We start from the raw sequence: 13,147 nt of genomic DNA, 5'->3' as shown, positions 1-13,147 counted from the left end.
AGTGTCAGCCATAGTATCTCCATTACAGTGTCAGCCATAGTATCGCCATTACAGTGTCAGCCATAGTATCTCCATTACATTGTCAGCCATAGTATCGCCATTACAGTGTCAGCCATAGTATCGCCATTACAGTGTCAGCCATAGTATCTCCATTACAGTGTCAGCCATAGTATCGCCATTACAGTGTCAGCCATAGTATCTCCATTACAGTGTCAGCCATAGTATCGCCATTACAGTGTCAGCCATAGTATCTCCATTACAGTGTCAGCCATAGTATCGCCATTACAGTGTCAGCCATAGTATCGCCATTACAGTGTCAGCCATAGTATCGCCATTACATTGTCAGCCATAGTATCGCCATTACAGTGTCAGCCATAGTATCGCCATTACAGTGTCAGACATAGTATCTCCATTACAGTGTCAGACATAGTATCTCCATTACAGTGTCAGACATAGTATCTCCATTACATTGTCAGCCATAGGATCGCCATTACATTGTCAGCCATAGGATCGCCATTACAGTGCCAGCCATAGTATCTCCATTACAGTGTCAGCCATAGTATCGCCATTACATTGTCAGCCATAGGATCGCCATTACATTGTCAGCCATAGGATCGCCATTACAGTGCCAGCCATAGTATCTCCATTACAGTGTCAGACATAGTATCGCCATTACAGTGTCAGCCATAGTATCTCCATTACAGTGTCAGCCATAGTATCTCCATTACATTGTCAGCCATAGTATCGCCATTACAGTGCCAGCCATAGTATCTCCATTACAGTGCCAGCCATAGTATCGCCATTACAGTGTCAGCCATAGTATCTCCATTACAGTGTCAGCCATAGTATCGCCATTACATTGTCAGCCATAGGATCGCCATTACATTGTCAGCCATAGGATCGCCATTACAGTGCCAGCCATAGTATCTCCATTACAGTGTCAGACATAGTATCGCCATTACAGTGTCAGCCATAGTATCGCCATTACAGTGTCAGCCATAGTATCGCCATTACAGTGTCAGCCATAGTATCGCCATTACAGTGTCAGCCATAGTATCTCCATTACATTGTCAGCCATAGTATCTCCATTACAGTGCCAGCCATAGTATCTCCATTACAGTGTCAGCCATAGTATCGCCATTACAGTGTCAGCCATAGTATCTCCATTACATTGTCAGCCATAGTATCTCCATTACAGTGCCAGCCATAGTATCTCCATTACAGTGTCAGACATAGTATCGCCATTACAGTGTCAGCCATAGTATCTCCATTACAGTGTCAGCCATAGTATCGCCATTACAGTGTCAGACATAGTATCGCCATTACAGTGTCAGCCATAGTATCGCCATTACAGTGTCAGCCATAGTATCGCCATTACAGTGTCAGCCATAGTATCGCCATTACAGTGTCAGCCATAGTATCTCCATTACATTGTCAGCCATAGTATCTCCATTACAGTGCCAGCCATAGTATCTCCATTACAGTGTCAGCCATAGTATCGCCATTACAGTGTCAGCCATAGTATCTCCATTACAGTGTCAGCCATAGTATCGCCATTACAGTGTCAGCCATAGTATCGCCATTACAGTATCAGCCATAGTATCGCCATTACAGTGTCAGCCATAGTATCGCCATTACAGTGTCAGCCATAGTATCTCCATTACAGTGTCAGCCATAGGATCGCCATTACAGTGCCAGCCATAGTATCTCCATTACAGTGTCAGCCATAGTATCGCCATTACATTGTCAGCCATAGTATCTCCATTACAGTGTCAGCCATAGTATCACCATTACATTGTCAGCCATAGGATCACCATTACAGTGTCAGACATAGTATCTCCATTACAGTGTCAGCCATAGTATCGCCATTACATTGTCAGCCATAGTATCACCATTACAGTGTCAGCCTCCAAAGCATTGCCAGCCAGCGCCCTGCACTACATTCTCAGCTCCCATAACCCCGCCAACTAGTGCCCCATTTATAGTGTCGGCCACCCAATTCTCATACAGTTTTAACCATATGTACCTTGCTCTCCTGCTGTAGTATCAGGCACAAATACTTTGTATACATACCCATATGGGGCAAGTCTCAAATACCCCAATACTCACCCCCTGTCACCCAGCCTCAGTCATGCATGGCGCCTGTGCAGCAAACATCCGGATATGTCCATTGTACAGATACTCCATTGATGTATATTATATACATTGTCATGTAACGTAAAGCCAGCAGTGTTACATACAACAACCAGTCAGCCATATAACATATATTATAGATTGTAAGCTCTTTTGATCTCTGCCCTCCTTAGAAGCAATACTGTAAAGGAAAAGGCAAGACGTGTCCCTGAGCAACCAATCAGATTCCAGACGTCTGGCGCAGACCTGTAATATTTTCTGCTATTCTTCCTATGTGATATATAGATTAGTAATTATCTGCAGTCCGAGCACCTCAAGTCTTTAGGCAGCTTCCTAAGACGTTCTTCTACATATATTCATCCATCAAGCCACAGTAAAATCATTATCCTCACAGCCGTCAGGATTTTACCTTGGGGAGAGCAATAAGCTGCAGGTAATAGAGTCAATACTGCTTCTCCTGCTCCGTCCCAGAGTGGGACACACTATAAATGCTTATTGCGCCCCGTCTTTGGTTCCGTCCCTCCGGCTCCTCATACACTGTAAATGTCAGTGTGTTTCCAGGCTCTAATGATTCCTTCTGGAGAGATGCCTTGAAATCCATGTACATTGTGTTTGTCTTTCATCCTATTAATCTGCAGTAATAGTTGACCCGTGTCTGTCCTCCCTCCTAGGGCCGATCAATACTTCCATTTAGAAGCCTGACCCTGTCCTGCTGCATATAACACTCCTGCAGCCAGAGGGCTCTATAGTAAAGTCTTCTGGCATCTCTGGGGGAAAGAAATCACCTTCTTTCACTACTCAAACCTTTCTGTTACCCTTTCTCTGTGCAGCGGGGACACCTGCACCAAACACATCTGTATCAGACAACTGGATGTCACTACACAATCACATCTAGTCCTTGTCCTAAAGTACTAAAAATGTCCAATTATACTATGAAGAACTATAACTACTATAATACAGCCATCTATGTACAAGAATATAACTACTATAATACTACTCCTATGTACAAGAATATAACTACTATAATACTGCTCCTATGTACAAGAATATAACTACTATAATACTGCTCCTATGTACAAGAATATAACTACTATAATACTACTCCTATATACTAGAATATAACTACTATAATACTACCTCCTATGTACAAGAATATAACTACTATAATACTACTCCTATGTACAAGAATATAACTACTATAATACTGCTCCTATGTACAAGAATATAACTACTATAATACCTCTCCTATGTACAAGAATATAACTACTATAATACTGCTCCTATGTACAAGAATATAACTACTATAATAGTACTCCTATGTACAAGAATATAACTACTATAATACTACTCCTATGTAGAAGAATATAACTACTATAATACTGCCTCCTATGTACAAGAATATAACTACTATAATACTACTCCTATGTACAAGAATATAACTACTATAATACTGCTCCTATGTACAAGAATATAACTACTATAATACTGCTCCTATGTACAAGAATATAAATACTATAATACTACTCCTATGTAGAAGAATATAACTACTATAATACTACCTCCTATGTACAAGAATATAACTACTATAATACTACTCCTATGTATAAGAATATAACTACTATAATACTATTCCTATGTACAAGAATATAACTACTATAATACTGCTCCTATGTACAAGAATATAACTACTATAATACTGCTCCTATGTACAAGAATATAACTACTATAATACTGCTCCTATGTACAAGAATATAACTACTATAATACTACTCCTATGTAGAAGAATATAACTACTATAATACTGCCTCCTATGTACAAGAATATAACTACTATAATACTGCTCCTATGTACAAGAATATAACTACTATAATACTGCTCCTATGTACAAGAATATAACTACTATAATACTACTCCTATGTACAAGAATATAACTACTATAATACTACTCCTATGTACAAGAATATAACTACTATAATACTGCTCCTATGTACAAGAATATAACTACTATAATACTACTCCTATGTATAAGAATATAACTACTATAATACTGCTCCTATGTACAAGAATATAACTACTATAATACTACTCCTATGTACAAGAATATAACTACTATAATACTGCTCCTATGTACAAGAATATAACTACTATAATACTACTCCTATGTACAAGAATATAACTACTATAATACTGCTCCTATGTACAAGAATATAACTACTATAATACTACTCCTATGTACAAGAATATAACTACTATAATACTACCTCCTATGTACAAGAATATAACTACTATAATACTGCTCCTATGTACAAGAATATAACTACTATAATACTGCTACTATGTACAAGAATATAACTACTATAATACTGGTCCTATGTACAAGAATATAACCACTATAATACTGCCCCCTATGTACAAGAATATAACTACTATAATACTGCCCCCTATGTACAAGAATATAACTACTATAATACTGCCCCCTATGTACAAGAATATAACTACTATAATACTACTCCTATGTACAAGAATATAACTACTATAATACTGTCCCCTATGTACAAGAATATAACTACTATAATACTACCTCCTATGTACAAGAATATAACTACTATAATACTGCTCCTATGTACAAGAATATAACTACTATAATACTACTCCTATGTACAAGAATATAACTACTATAATACTACCTCCTATGTACAAGAATATAACTACTATAATACTGCTCCTATGTACAAGAATATAACTACTATAATACTGTCCCCTATGTACAAGAATATAACTACTATAATACTTCTCCTATGTACAAGAATATAACTACTATAATACTACCTCCTATGTACAAGAATATAACTACTATAATACTGCTCCTATGTATATGAATATAACTACTATAATACTGCTCCTATGTATATGAATATAACTACTATAATACTACCTCCTATGTACACGGATATAACTACTATATTACAGACTTCTCCAGGGTATTGTTGTATACTCCCTTCCTACATTATTGATCTCCTGTATACGATGTCTCGGATTCCTCTATGTGGACTCTCTATATATAATTTTGGGGTCACTTGACTTGAGAGCTTTTCCTTTCTGCTCCTCGGCTAATAAGTTCCGTCACTCCGTTGCGCTGTCATTATGTTGTGGAGTGAGGTGGAATTAATGAAGCATCTGGGTCCCGCTCTTCAGGGCGGCTTTATCGCTCGTATCCAGGTGCTCTCGGCGTTGCTATTTACAACCTATAGATTTTTTCCTCCTATTTATCTGTATTGAGCATTTAATCAGAGTCTCTTCCTGCGCCCCCCGCCCCCCCTGAGTCGTGTCTCTGCTTCCTCCGCCGGATTCTTCATTGTGACCCTTATTCCAGGAGGTTAGTCGTGCAATTATGGATCAATAACTGGATTTTTCCTGTTGTGCTCTATTATATTATCGTCGCCTCTTTCCTCGCCAGCGGGAAGTCCTTCCGCTAAGCTGCGATATGTTGCCGGCTCGCTAAACCCGTCACATCAAAAATAATACTTAATTTGTCACTTAGGTTTCAGGACTTATCGTCCTGGACTGTGAATTGGAGAACTGAATTTATTTACTATGTGAGGCGTCGCTCGCTGTTATCAGTCATTTCCGGATGAAGAGAGCGCGAGCAAAAATATCCCCTCCCCCTCCCCCATCACTACTATGGATCTAGAAGAATTCCCAAAATCACGAATCCTCCAATACACCATGATGCGACGTGACCTGGAGTATCTGCCGGCCATGACACCTGTCAAGGGGTGCGATCTATTGGGAGCAAGTGAACCGTTAACCCTTGGTGTTGATGTATTGAAAGCAGGAAAAATGAGCAAGCGGGAGGATCTGAGCAAGCTTTACAAGGGCGAAACCGTGACTAGGGCAGTCGCCAAAATGGAAGGTCATGTGGGGTGTTCATGGTGTGTAACTGAGCCAGGACTTTATAAGTTATAGTTCTTAGATTTTTTTTTTTTTTTCTGATCGGCAGGGGTCCCGGCTGTCGGACCCGCGCTGATCTTAGGATAAATCATCAATGTAAAAACCCTTCACGGACATTTTATGACTCTAGTAAGGCCTGTGTGATAGCGACATGAGTTAGTCCAGGGCTGATGTGTACTGCGCTGCGGACTATGTTGGTGCTTCGTTAGTTAATGATAACATAACGACTAATAGCAAGGTGTCTGTGCCGCGTAACAATCTCTGATCTGCATTTCTTCCCCCAGAATATGTTGCTGCTGTGGAAACACGAGACATTGTCAGTTTCTATGGTAAAATCTGATTTCTCGGAGACCTGTGCGTTTTGTTTCCTTAGTGCTTCTTAATATAGTGCGTAGGTCTCAGCTCCCCCGCCCAGTGCCCGTAGAGCGCCCGTCCTGTGCTGCTAGTAATGGTCGATGCTCTGCGGGGTCCAATGGGAACTAACTGGTTTACTGTCCCTGTACAAGAATTAAAGGGGTTGTTCAGAAAACTTGGCTTTTTTTTTTTTTTTTTTTTTGCTAAACAGCACCACACCTATCCAGAGGTTGTGCTTTGTACTGCAGCTCGGCTCTATTTAAAGGGATTGGACGTAGTTATCACCTAGCTACATATCCCAGCAGTCTGACCCCCGTCATGGAGTCCTCTTTATCCTGCAGCTCAGGTGGACATATTTCTGCTCCATTCATCTCTATTAGGACTGTCCCATAGAGATGACAGGAGCGGCAACACACATGCCTGCCCCAAACTGATACAGGGGGAATGTGACCCTATAATTGGGTGGGATCTTGCGTTCACCAAGTTATCACCTATGACGTTGATAGCAGATGGGTCTTTGGACCAACCCTTATTAGTGAATATAGTTTGGATGCAATACCATACACATCCTGTGGACAGAGGTGGCGCTGTTTTTAGAAAAAAAGCCACCCTGTTCTTGTAATACTTGCAACCCTTTTATCAGTGGCTTACAACAGTCCTGTTCCCATTCCTGGACTGATTTCTCCTACCACAGAGTAGTCTGTACTCTCTTATAGTGATAGCTGAGGTGTGCTATATCCCCCTCCCTCCCCCTGCAGAGTCTGCCTCTATATACTGATACACAGTCTGTATGATTCACCATCTCACCCCTCCTGACTCTCTTCTCTCCAGCCGGTGTGATCTGCTCTTCCTGATGACTTAGATGCTTCATGCCCTCTCCACGCTCTGCTCTGCTACATCCTCCTCCTCCTCCTCCCGCTGCCATCCTTAAGTCCATATGCAGACAAACGTCCTGTGAACTTGACTGTGAACAAATACTTTTTTCGTGGCTGAGTGTGCACCCGAGGCTATATCCTGCTTTCACAGATCCTTCATACTCTTGAGTTTATTGAAGGATGGTTATGTGGATAGATCCATGAATGTCTAGGGGCCGGGGTGCAGGCCATTAATACACTGGCTAGTATACGGCCAGGGAACTAAGACTGATCGAAGTGAGCAGGAGCTCTGTGCTGTAGGATCTATGGCAGATTTAGCAGGACAGCCGCCTAGGTGAAGGAGTTACACAGGCTCTACAGCAAAAGAGGAACAACATTTTAATGAAGACCCTTTAGACAGTGAACAATAAGTAAAATTCAGCTATTATTGTGGTCTGCAAAGTAGCTTCAAAGTGTAGCTTATCTTGTCTTGTGGCTTAGTGCCCCATATACATAGCCGTGACGGGCAGTCGTGTAATGCATACCCTATAGATGATCGGGGTCACTCCAATTACATAGTCCTACCAGGAATTATACAGAATTCATCTCCATTGTCCTGAATAACCTTGACTACAGCAGTACAGAGATGACAGTAAAGCAGCGCCCTGCTGAAATGTCATAGCCTGCGCACTTTTTGGAATGTCTCTGCATCCTCGCGAACATCCATTAGTCACAATAGCAGGCCTTTTGTTAGCAGCAGACAATGGCGCGGTTCCTGAGCCGCCTAATTTGAGCTTCAAAATGCCTCAGGAACCAGGCGTAAAATCCTCCGGGAGTACAGGTTGGAGAAAGCGCTGGCGCAGCAATGACTCAATTCTGCTTATTTCGGCTATTTCAGGAGCCAGCACCTATGACAGAAGACCTGCTGGAGGAGCAGTCTGAGGTCTTGGCTAAATTGGGAACCTCCGCAGAAGGGGCGCACCTCCGGGCTCGGATGCAGAGTGCCTGCTTGCTGTCAGACATGGAGTCCTTCAAGGTATTTTTGATGTGCTTGCTGTTTTACCGCACCAGTGAAGGACAGAATATAATGCAAGTGTGTCAGTGTAGAATATAATCCTAAATGAAAGCGAATCCTACGTATTGGGGATGAACATTACATTGGAGTCAGTTCTATCCTTGGATTTCCTAAAGTTGAAGTTTTTAGGTATTTTAACTCTGGCCACCGGGGGGCGCTGATTCACTAGGGTACTTGTATTCCTTTACTCTAGCCCTCACTATTCCCGAGCAATCAGTGTCCGATATGTGATCTAGACTCCCTGATGTCCAGCGGGTGGTGTCAAATGTCGGTGAGAGGGTGTGACTTAGAGCTCTGACCCTGATTGGAGCTCGGAGTCACACCCCCTTGCTTGCCCCTGCTTAGCACCGCCCACTTGGTATTAGGGAGTCTAGTTCACATATCAGACACCAAAACTAACCGCACTAATTGTTCAGGAATGGTGGGGGCTAGAGAAAAAATTTCAACTGCATCACAATCAGTGGAGTGAGGGGCTATTAAAGCGTACAAAAAACTGGAGTTTGTGGAGGTGATGAGAAGTTCTCCTTAGGGAGCTTTTACACAGCGCAGTTATTGGAACAATGGAATTAAAGGGGTTGTTCAGGATCTAGTGAAGTTGGATACTGACATCCGTATTGTTCACGGGCAGCGGACAGGACGGCGGCGATCTCTGCTGACACCTGTGCTGCGCGTCCACTGACAGGATCTGCTAAATGCCCCCTGTAGGTATCGCCCCCTCCCCCGCCGCCCCTATAGACGTGGGATTTACGTTCCCGGTGACTTGTCTGACTGCTCTTCCATAGGCTGCAAACCCCGGCTGTTGTCTGGAGGACTTTGTCAGGTGGTACTCGCCGCGGGACTACATCGAGGAGGAAGCGCTGGACGAGAGCGGCAACAAAGTCATTAAAGGGGAGCTGAGCGCCCGCATGAAAATCCCCAATAACATGTGGGTGGAAGCCTGGGAGACGGCCAGACCCACACCGGCCCGCCGGCAGCGCAGATTATTCGATGACACGAAGGAGGCAGAAAAGGTGAGAAGGAGAAGAGCTGCTTCATTTAAAGGGACCCCCAGGGGTCTGATGCTGCCTGGAAATCTCTCCCCCCTCCCCCTCAATGTGATGATGATTGTAGTATTACAAGTATGTAGTAGTCTACGGGTTACATTGCTGCAGACTGAGGAAATACCGAGGAGGCGCCCGAACATTCAGGACCCAAAACAAATTGTAGGGTGGCAAACTGTATAACGCCCCCTCTGGCTCCCACAGGGTGTAACGCCCCCCTCTGGCTCCCACACGGTGTAACGCCCCCCTCTGGCTCCCACACGGTGTAACGCCCCCCTCTGGCTCCCACAGGGTGTAACGCCCCCCCCCTGGCTCCCACACGGTGTAACGCCCCCCTCAGGCTCCCACACGGTGTAACGCCCCCCTCAGGCTCCCACACGGTGTAACGCCCCCCTCTGGCTCCCACACGGTGTAACGCCCCCCTCTGGCTCCCACACGGTGTAACGCCCCCCTCTGGCTCCCACACGGTGTAACGCCCCCCTCTGGCTCCCACACGGTGTAACGCCCCCCTCTGGCTCCCACACGGTGTAACGCCCGCCTCTGGCTCCCACACGGTGTAACGCCCCCCCCCTCTGGCTCCCACACGGTGTAACGCCCCCCTCTGGCTCCCACACGGTGTAACGCCCCCCTCTGGCTCCCACAGGGTGTAACGCCCCCCTCAGGCTCCCACACGGTGTAACGCCCCCCTCAGGCTCCCACACGGTGTAACGCCCCCCTCTGGCTCCCACACGGTGTAACGCCCCCCTCTGGCTCCCACACGGTGTAACGCCCCCCTCTGGCTCCCACACGGTGTAACGCCCCCCTCTGGCTCCCACACGGTGTAACACCCGCCTCTGGCTCCCACACGGTGTAACGCCCCCCCCCTCTGGCTCCCACACGGTGTAACGCCCCCCTCTGGCTCCCACAGGGTGTAACGCCCCCCCCCTGGCTCCCACACGGTGTAACGCCCCCCCCCCTGGCTCCCACACGGTGTAACGCCCCCCTCAGGCTCCCACACGGTGTAACGCCCCCCTCAGGCTCCCACACGGTGTAACGCCCCCCTCTGGCTCCCACACGGTGTAACGCCCCCCTCTGGCTCCCACACGGTGTAACGCCCCCCTCTGGCTCCCACACGGTGTAACGCCCCCCTCTGGCTCCCACACGGTGTAACGCCCCCCCCCTCTGGCTCCCACACGGTGTAACGCCCCCCCCCTCTGGCTCCCACACGGTGTAACGCCCCCCCCCTCTGGCTCCCACACGGTGTAACGCCCCCCCCCTCTGGCTCCCACACGGTGTAACGCCCCCCCTCTGGCTCCCACACGGTGTAACGCCCCCCCTCTGGCTCCCGCACGGTGTAACGCCCCCCTCTGGCTCCCGCACGGTGTAACGCCCCCCTCTGGCTCCCGCACGGTGTAACGCCCCCCTCTGGCTCCCGCACGGTGTAACACCCCCCTCTGGCTCCCACACGGTGTAACGCCCCCCTCTGGCTCCCACACAATATACAGTACTGTACAGTATAATACCATCCCCAGTGCCCCCCTACACCTTATAATACTCTCTCCCATGTCCCCCCCCCCATACAGTATAATACTCTTCCTGGTGGTCTCAGGCAGAGTGAACAGTGAGTACAATTTTCTAAATTTTTTTTTGGTTTTTAGGTGACATGATCAGAATTTTCGGGGTTTGCAGACGTGCTGATGTCAGTTCTGTCCCCCCCCCTCCCCCATTAACAAGAAGAGAAAAGTCTATTTTTCCTTTTTTTTATTTTGTAAAATGACTTGGGTGCTGCAGTCAGCATTGACCACAGGTGATAAGGGGTTAAATGACAAGTATGTGTCTGACTGATAATGGGGGAAGGGGGGGGGGGCAGGTTCATGCTGCCCCCTCCCCAGGGGTTATCTGAAGGGACACTGCACACTGGTTAAAGTGAGAGTGCAAGTGCAGGCTGCTCCACTTTAACCAGTAAAATCTCTAAATCTCTGGGGGACTGCAAACATGATCCAGGTCTTCATCTAAACCCCAAGATTGTAGGCATGTCTTGGTCCATGCACAGCTGACTTGTGTTACAGTGTACACAGACTGGCCTCAGTCCTATCGGTGTTGCTGATGGGAGGAGAAAACCTTGTTATCAGTGGTGGAGGTTTCATTTCTCAGTAATGAGACGCGTGGCTGCTGGTCTGATCAGTAGTAATGTATGCAGCGGTGATGACCTCAGGTGACCTTTGTGTGTCCTTGTTATCAGATCAGTCATTAATTATCTAGATGTCGCCTCCAGTGACATGACAGAGGTAATAACAGCGGGATATCTGCCTAGGGTGCAGGTTATCTCACCAAAAGGAAGAAAACTCTCCCTATAGTCACTTACGCCTTTTTTGACCTTGGCACGCTTTTTGTTGAACTCTTTTTTTTTTTTTTTTTTTTTTGTAAAAACCGCTTCCAGGTGTTTTTCCCATCCTTTAAGAGAAAGGGCTGCAAAAAACATGCGGTAAAAAACGCTTCCCATTCACTTCTATTGCTCTTTCTTCAGGCGGAAAACCCCTGAAGAGAAAGGTCATGTCGCTTCTTTTTCTCTGCTAGAAGTCTCCATAGACTAACATTGTATGGAGGAGGATTAGGACATGGAGCCCGCTGTCAAAATCCTCCTCCATGACCCCGTGTGAACTAGCCCTTATACAGCTTGTATTATACTCCAGAGAAACATTCACTACTCTGAAAGCTGTATAGAACAGAATAGTGAGCGCAGCTCTGGAGTATAATACAGGATAAGTAATGTAATGTATGTACACAGTGACTGCACCAGCAGAATAGTGAGCGCAGCTCTGGAGTATAATACAGGATAAGTAATGTAATGTATGTACACAGTGACTGTACCAGCAGAATAGTGAGCGCAGCTCTGGAGTATAATACAGGATAAGTAATGTAATGTATGTACACAGTGACTGCACCAGCAGAATAGTGAGCGCAGCTCTGGAGTATAATACAGGATAAGTAATGTAATGTATGTACATAGTGACTGCACCAGCAGAATAGTGAGCGCAGCTCTGGGGTATAATACAGGATAAGTAATGTAATGTATGTACACAGTGACTGCACCAGCAGAATAGTGAGCACAGCTCTGGAGTATAATACAGGATAAGTAATGTAATGTATGTACACAGTGACTGCACCAGCAGAATAGTGAGCGCAGCTCTGGAGTATAATACAGGATAAGTAATGTAATGTATGTACAAAGTGACTGTACCAGCAGAATAGTGAGCGCAGCTCTGGAGTATAATACAGGATAAGTAATGTAATGTATGTACACAGTGACTGCACCAGCAGAATAGTGAGCACAGCTCTGGAGTATAATACGGGATAAGTAATGTAATGTATGTACACAGTGACTGCACCAGCAGAATAGTGAGCGCAGCTCTGGAGTATAATACGGGATAAGTAATGTAATGTATGTACACAGTGACTGCACCAGCAGAATAGTGAGCGCAGCTCTAGAGTATAATACAGGATAAGTAATGTAATGTATGTACACAGTGACTGTACCAGCAGAATAGTGAGCGCAGCTCTGGAGTATAATACAGGATAAGTAATGTAATGTATGTACACAGTGACTGCACCAGCAGAATAGTGAGCGCAGCTCTAGAGTATAATACAGGATAAGTAATGTAATGTATGTACACAGTGACTGTACCAGCAGAATAGTGAGCACAGCTCTGGAGTATAATACGGGATAAGTAATGTAATGTATGTACACAGTGACTGCACCA

General features: G+C 45.3%; 1 protein-coding gene across 3 annotated transcripts in view; it reads left to right on the top strand.

Annotated features, from left to right (window-relative positions):
• The window catches only part of RAB3GAP1 (RAB3 GTPase activating protein catalytic subunit 1), a 58,854-nt gene that overhangs the window by 36,808 nt on the left and 8,899 nt on the right, over positions 1-13,147 (top strand). For all 3 annotated transcript variants that reach the window (XR_012717357.1, XM_075284557.1, XM_075284558.1), the window contains exons 18-19: positions 8,191-8,328; positions 9,150-9,377. Coding sequence is in view for 2 of the 3 variants with exons in the window: in XM_075284557.1 (XP_075140658.1) it covers positions 8,191-8,328; positions 9,150-9,377 (366 nt within the window). In the remaining variant the exon portion in view is untranslated. The remainder of the gene's footprint in view (positions 1-8,190; positions 8,329-9,149; positions 9,378-13,147) is intronic.

Source organism: Leptodactylus fuscus, chromosome 8 (genome assembly GCF_031893055.1).
Source record: "Leptodactylus fuscus isolate aLepFus1 chromosome 8, aLepFus1.hap2, whole genome shotgun sequence".
Taxonomy (NCBI): Eukaryota; Metazoa; Chordata; class Amphibia; order Anura; family Leptodactylidae; genus Leptodactylus; species Leptodactylus fuscus.
Note: the sequence above shows the minus strand (reverse complement) of the source record. Positions and strands in the feature narration are given on the sequence as shown.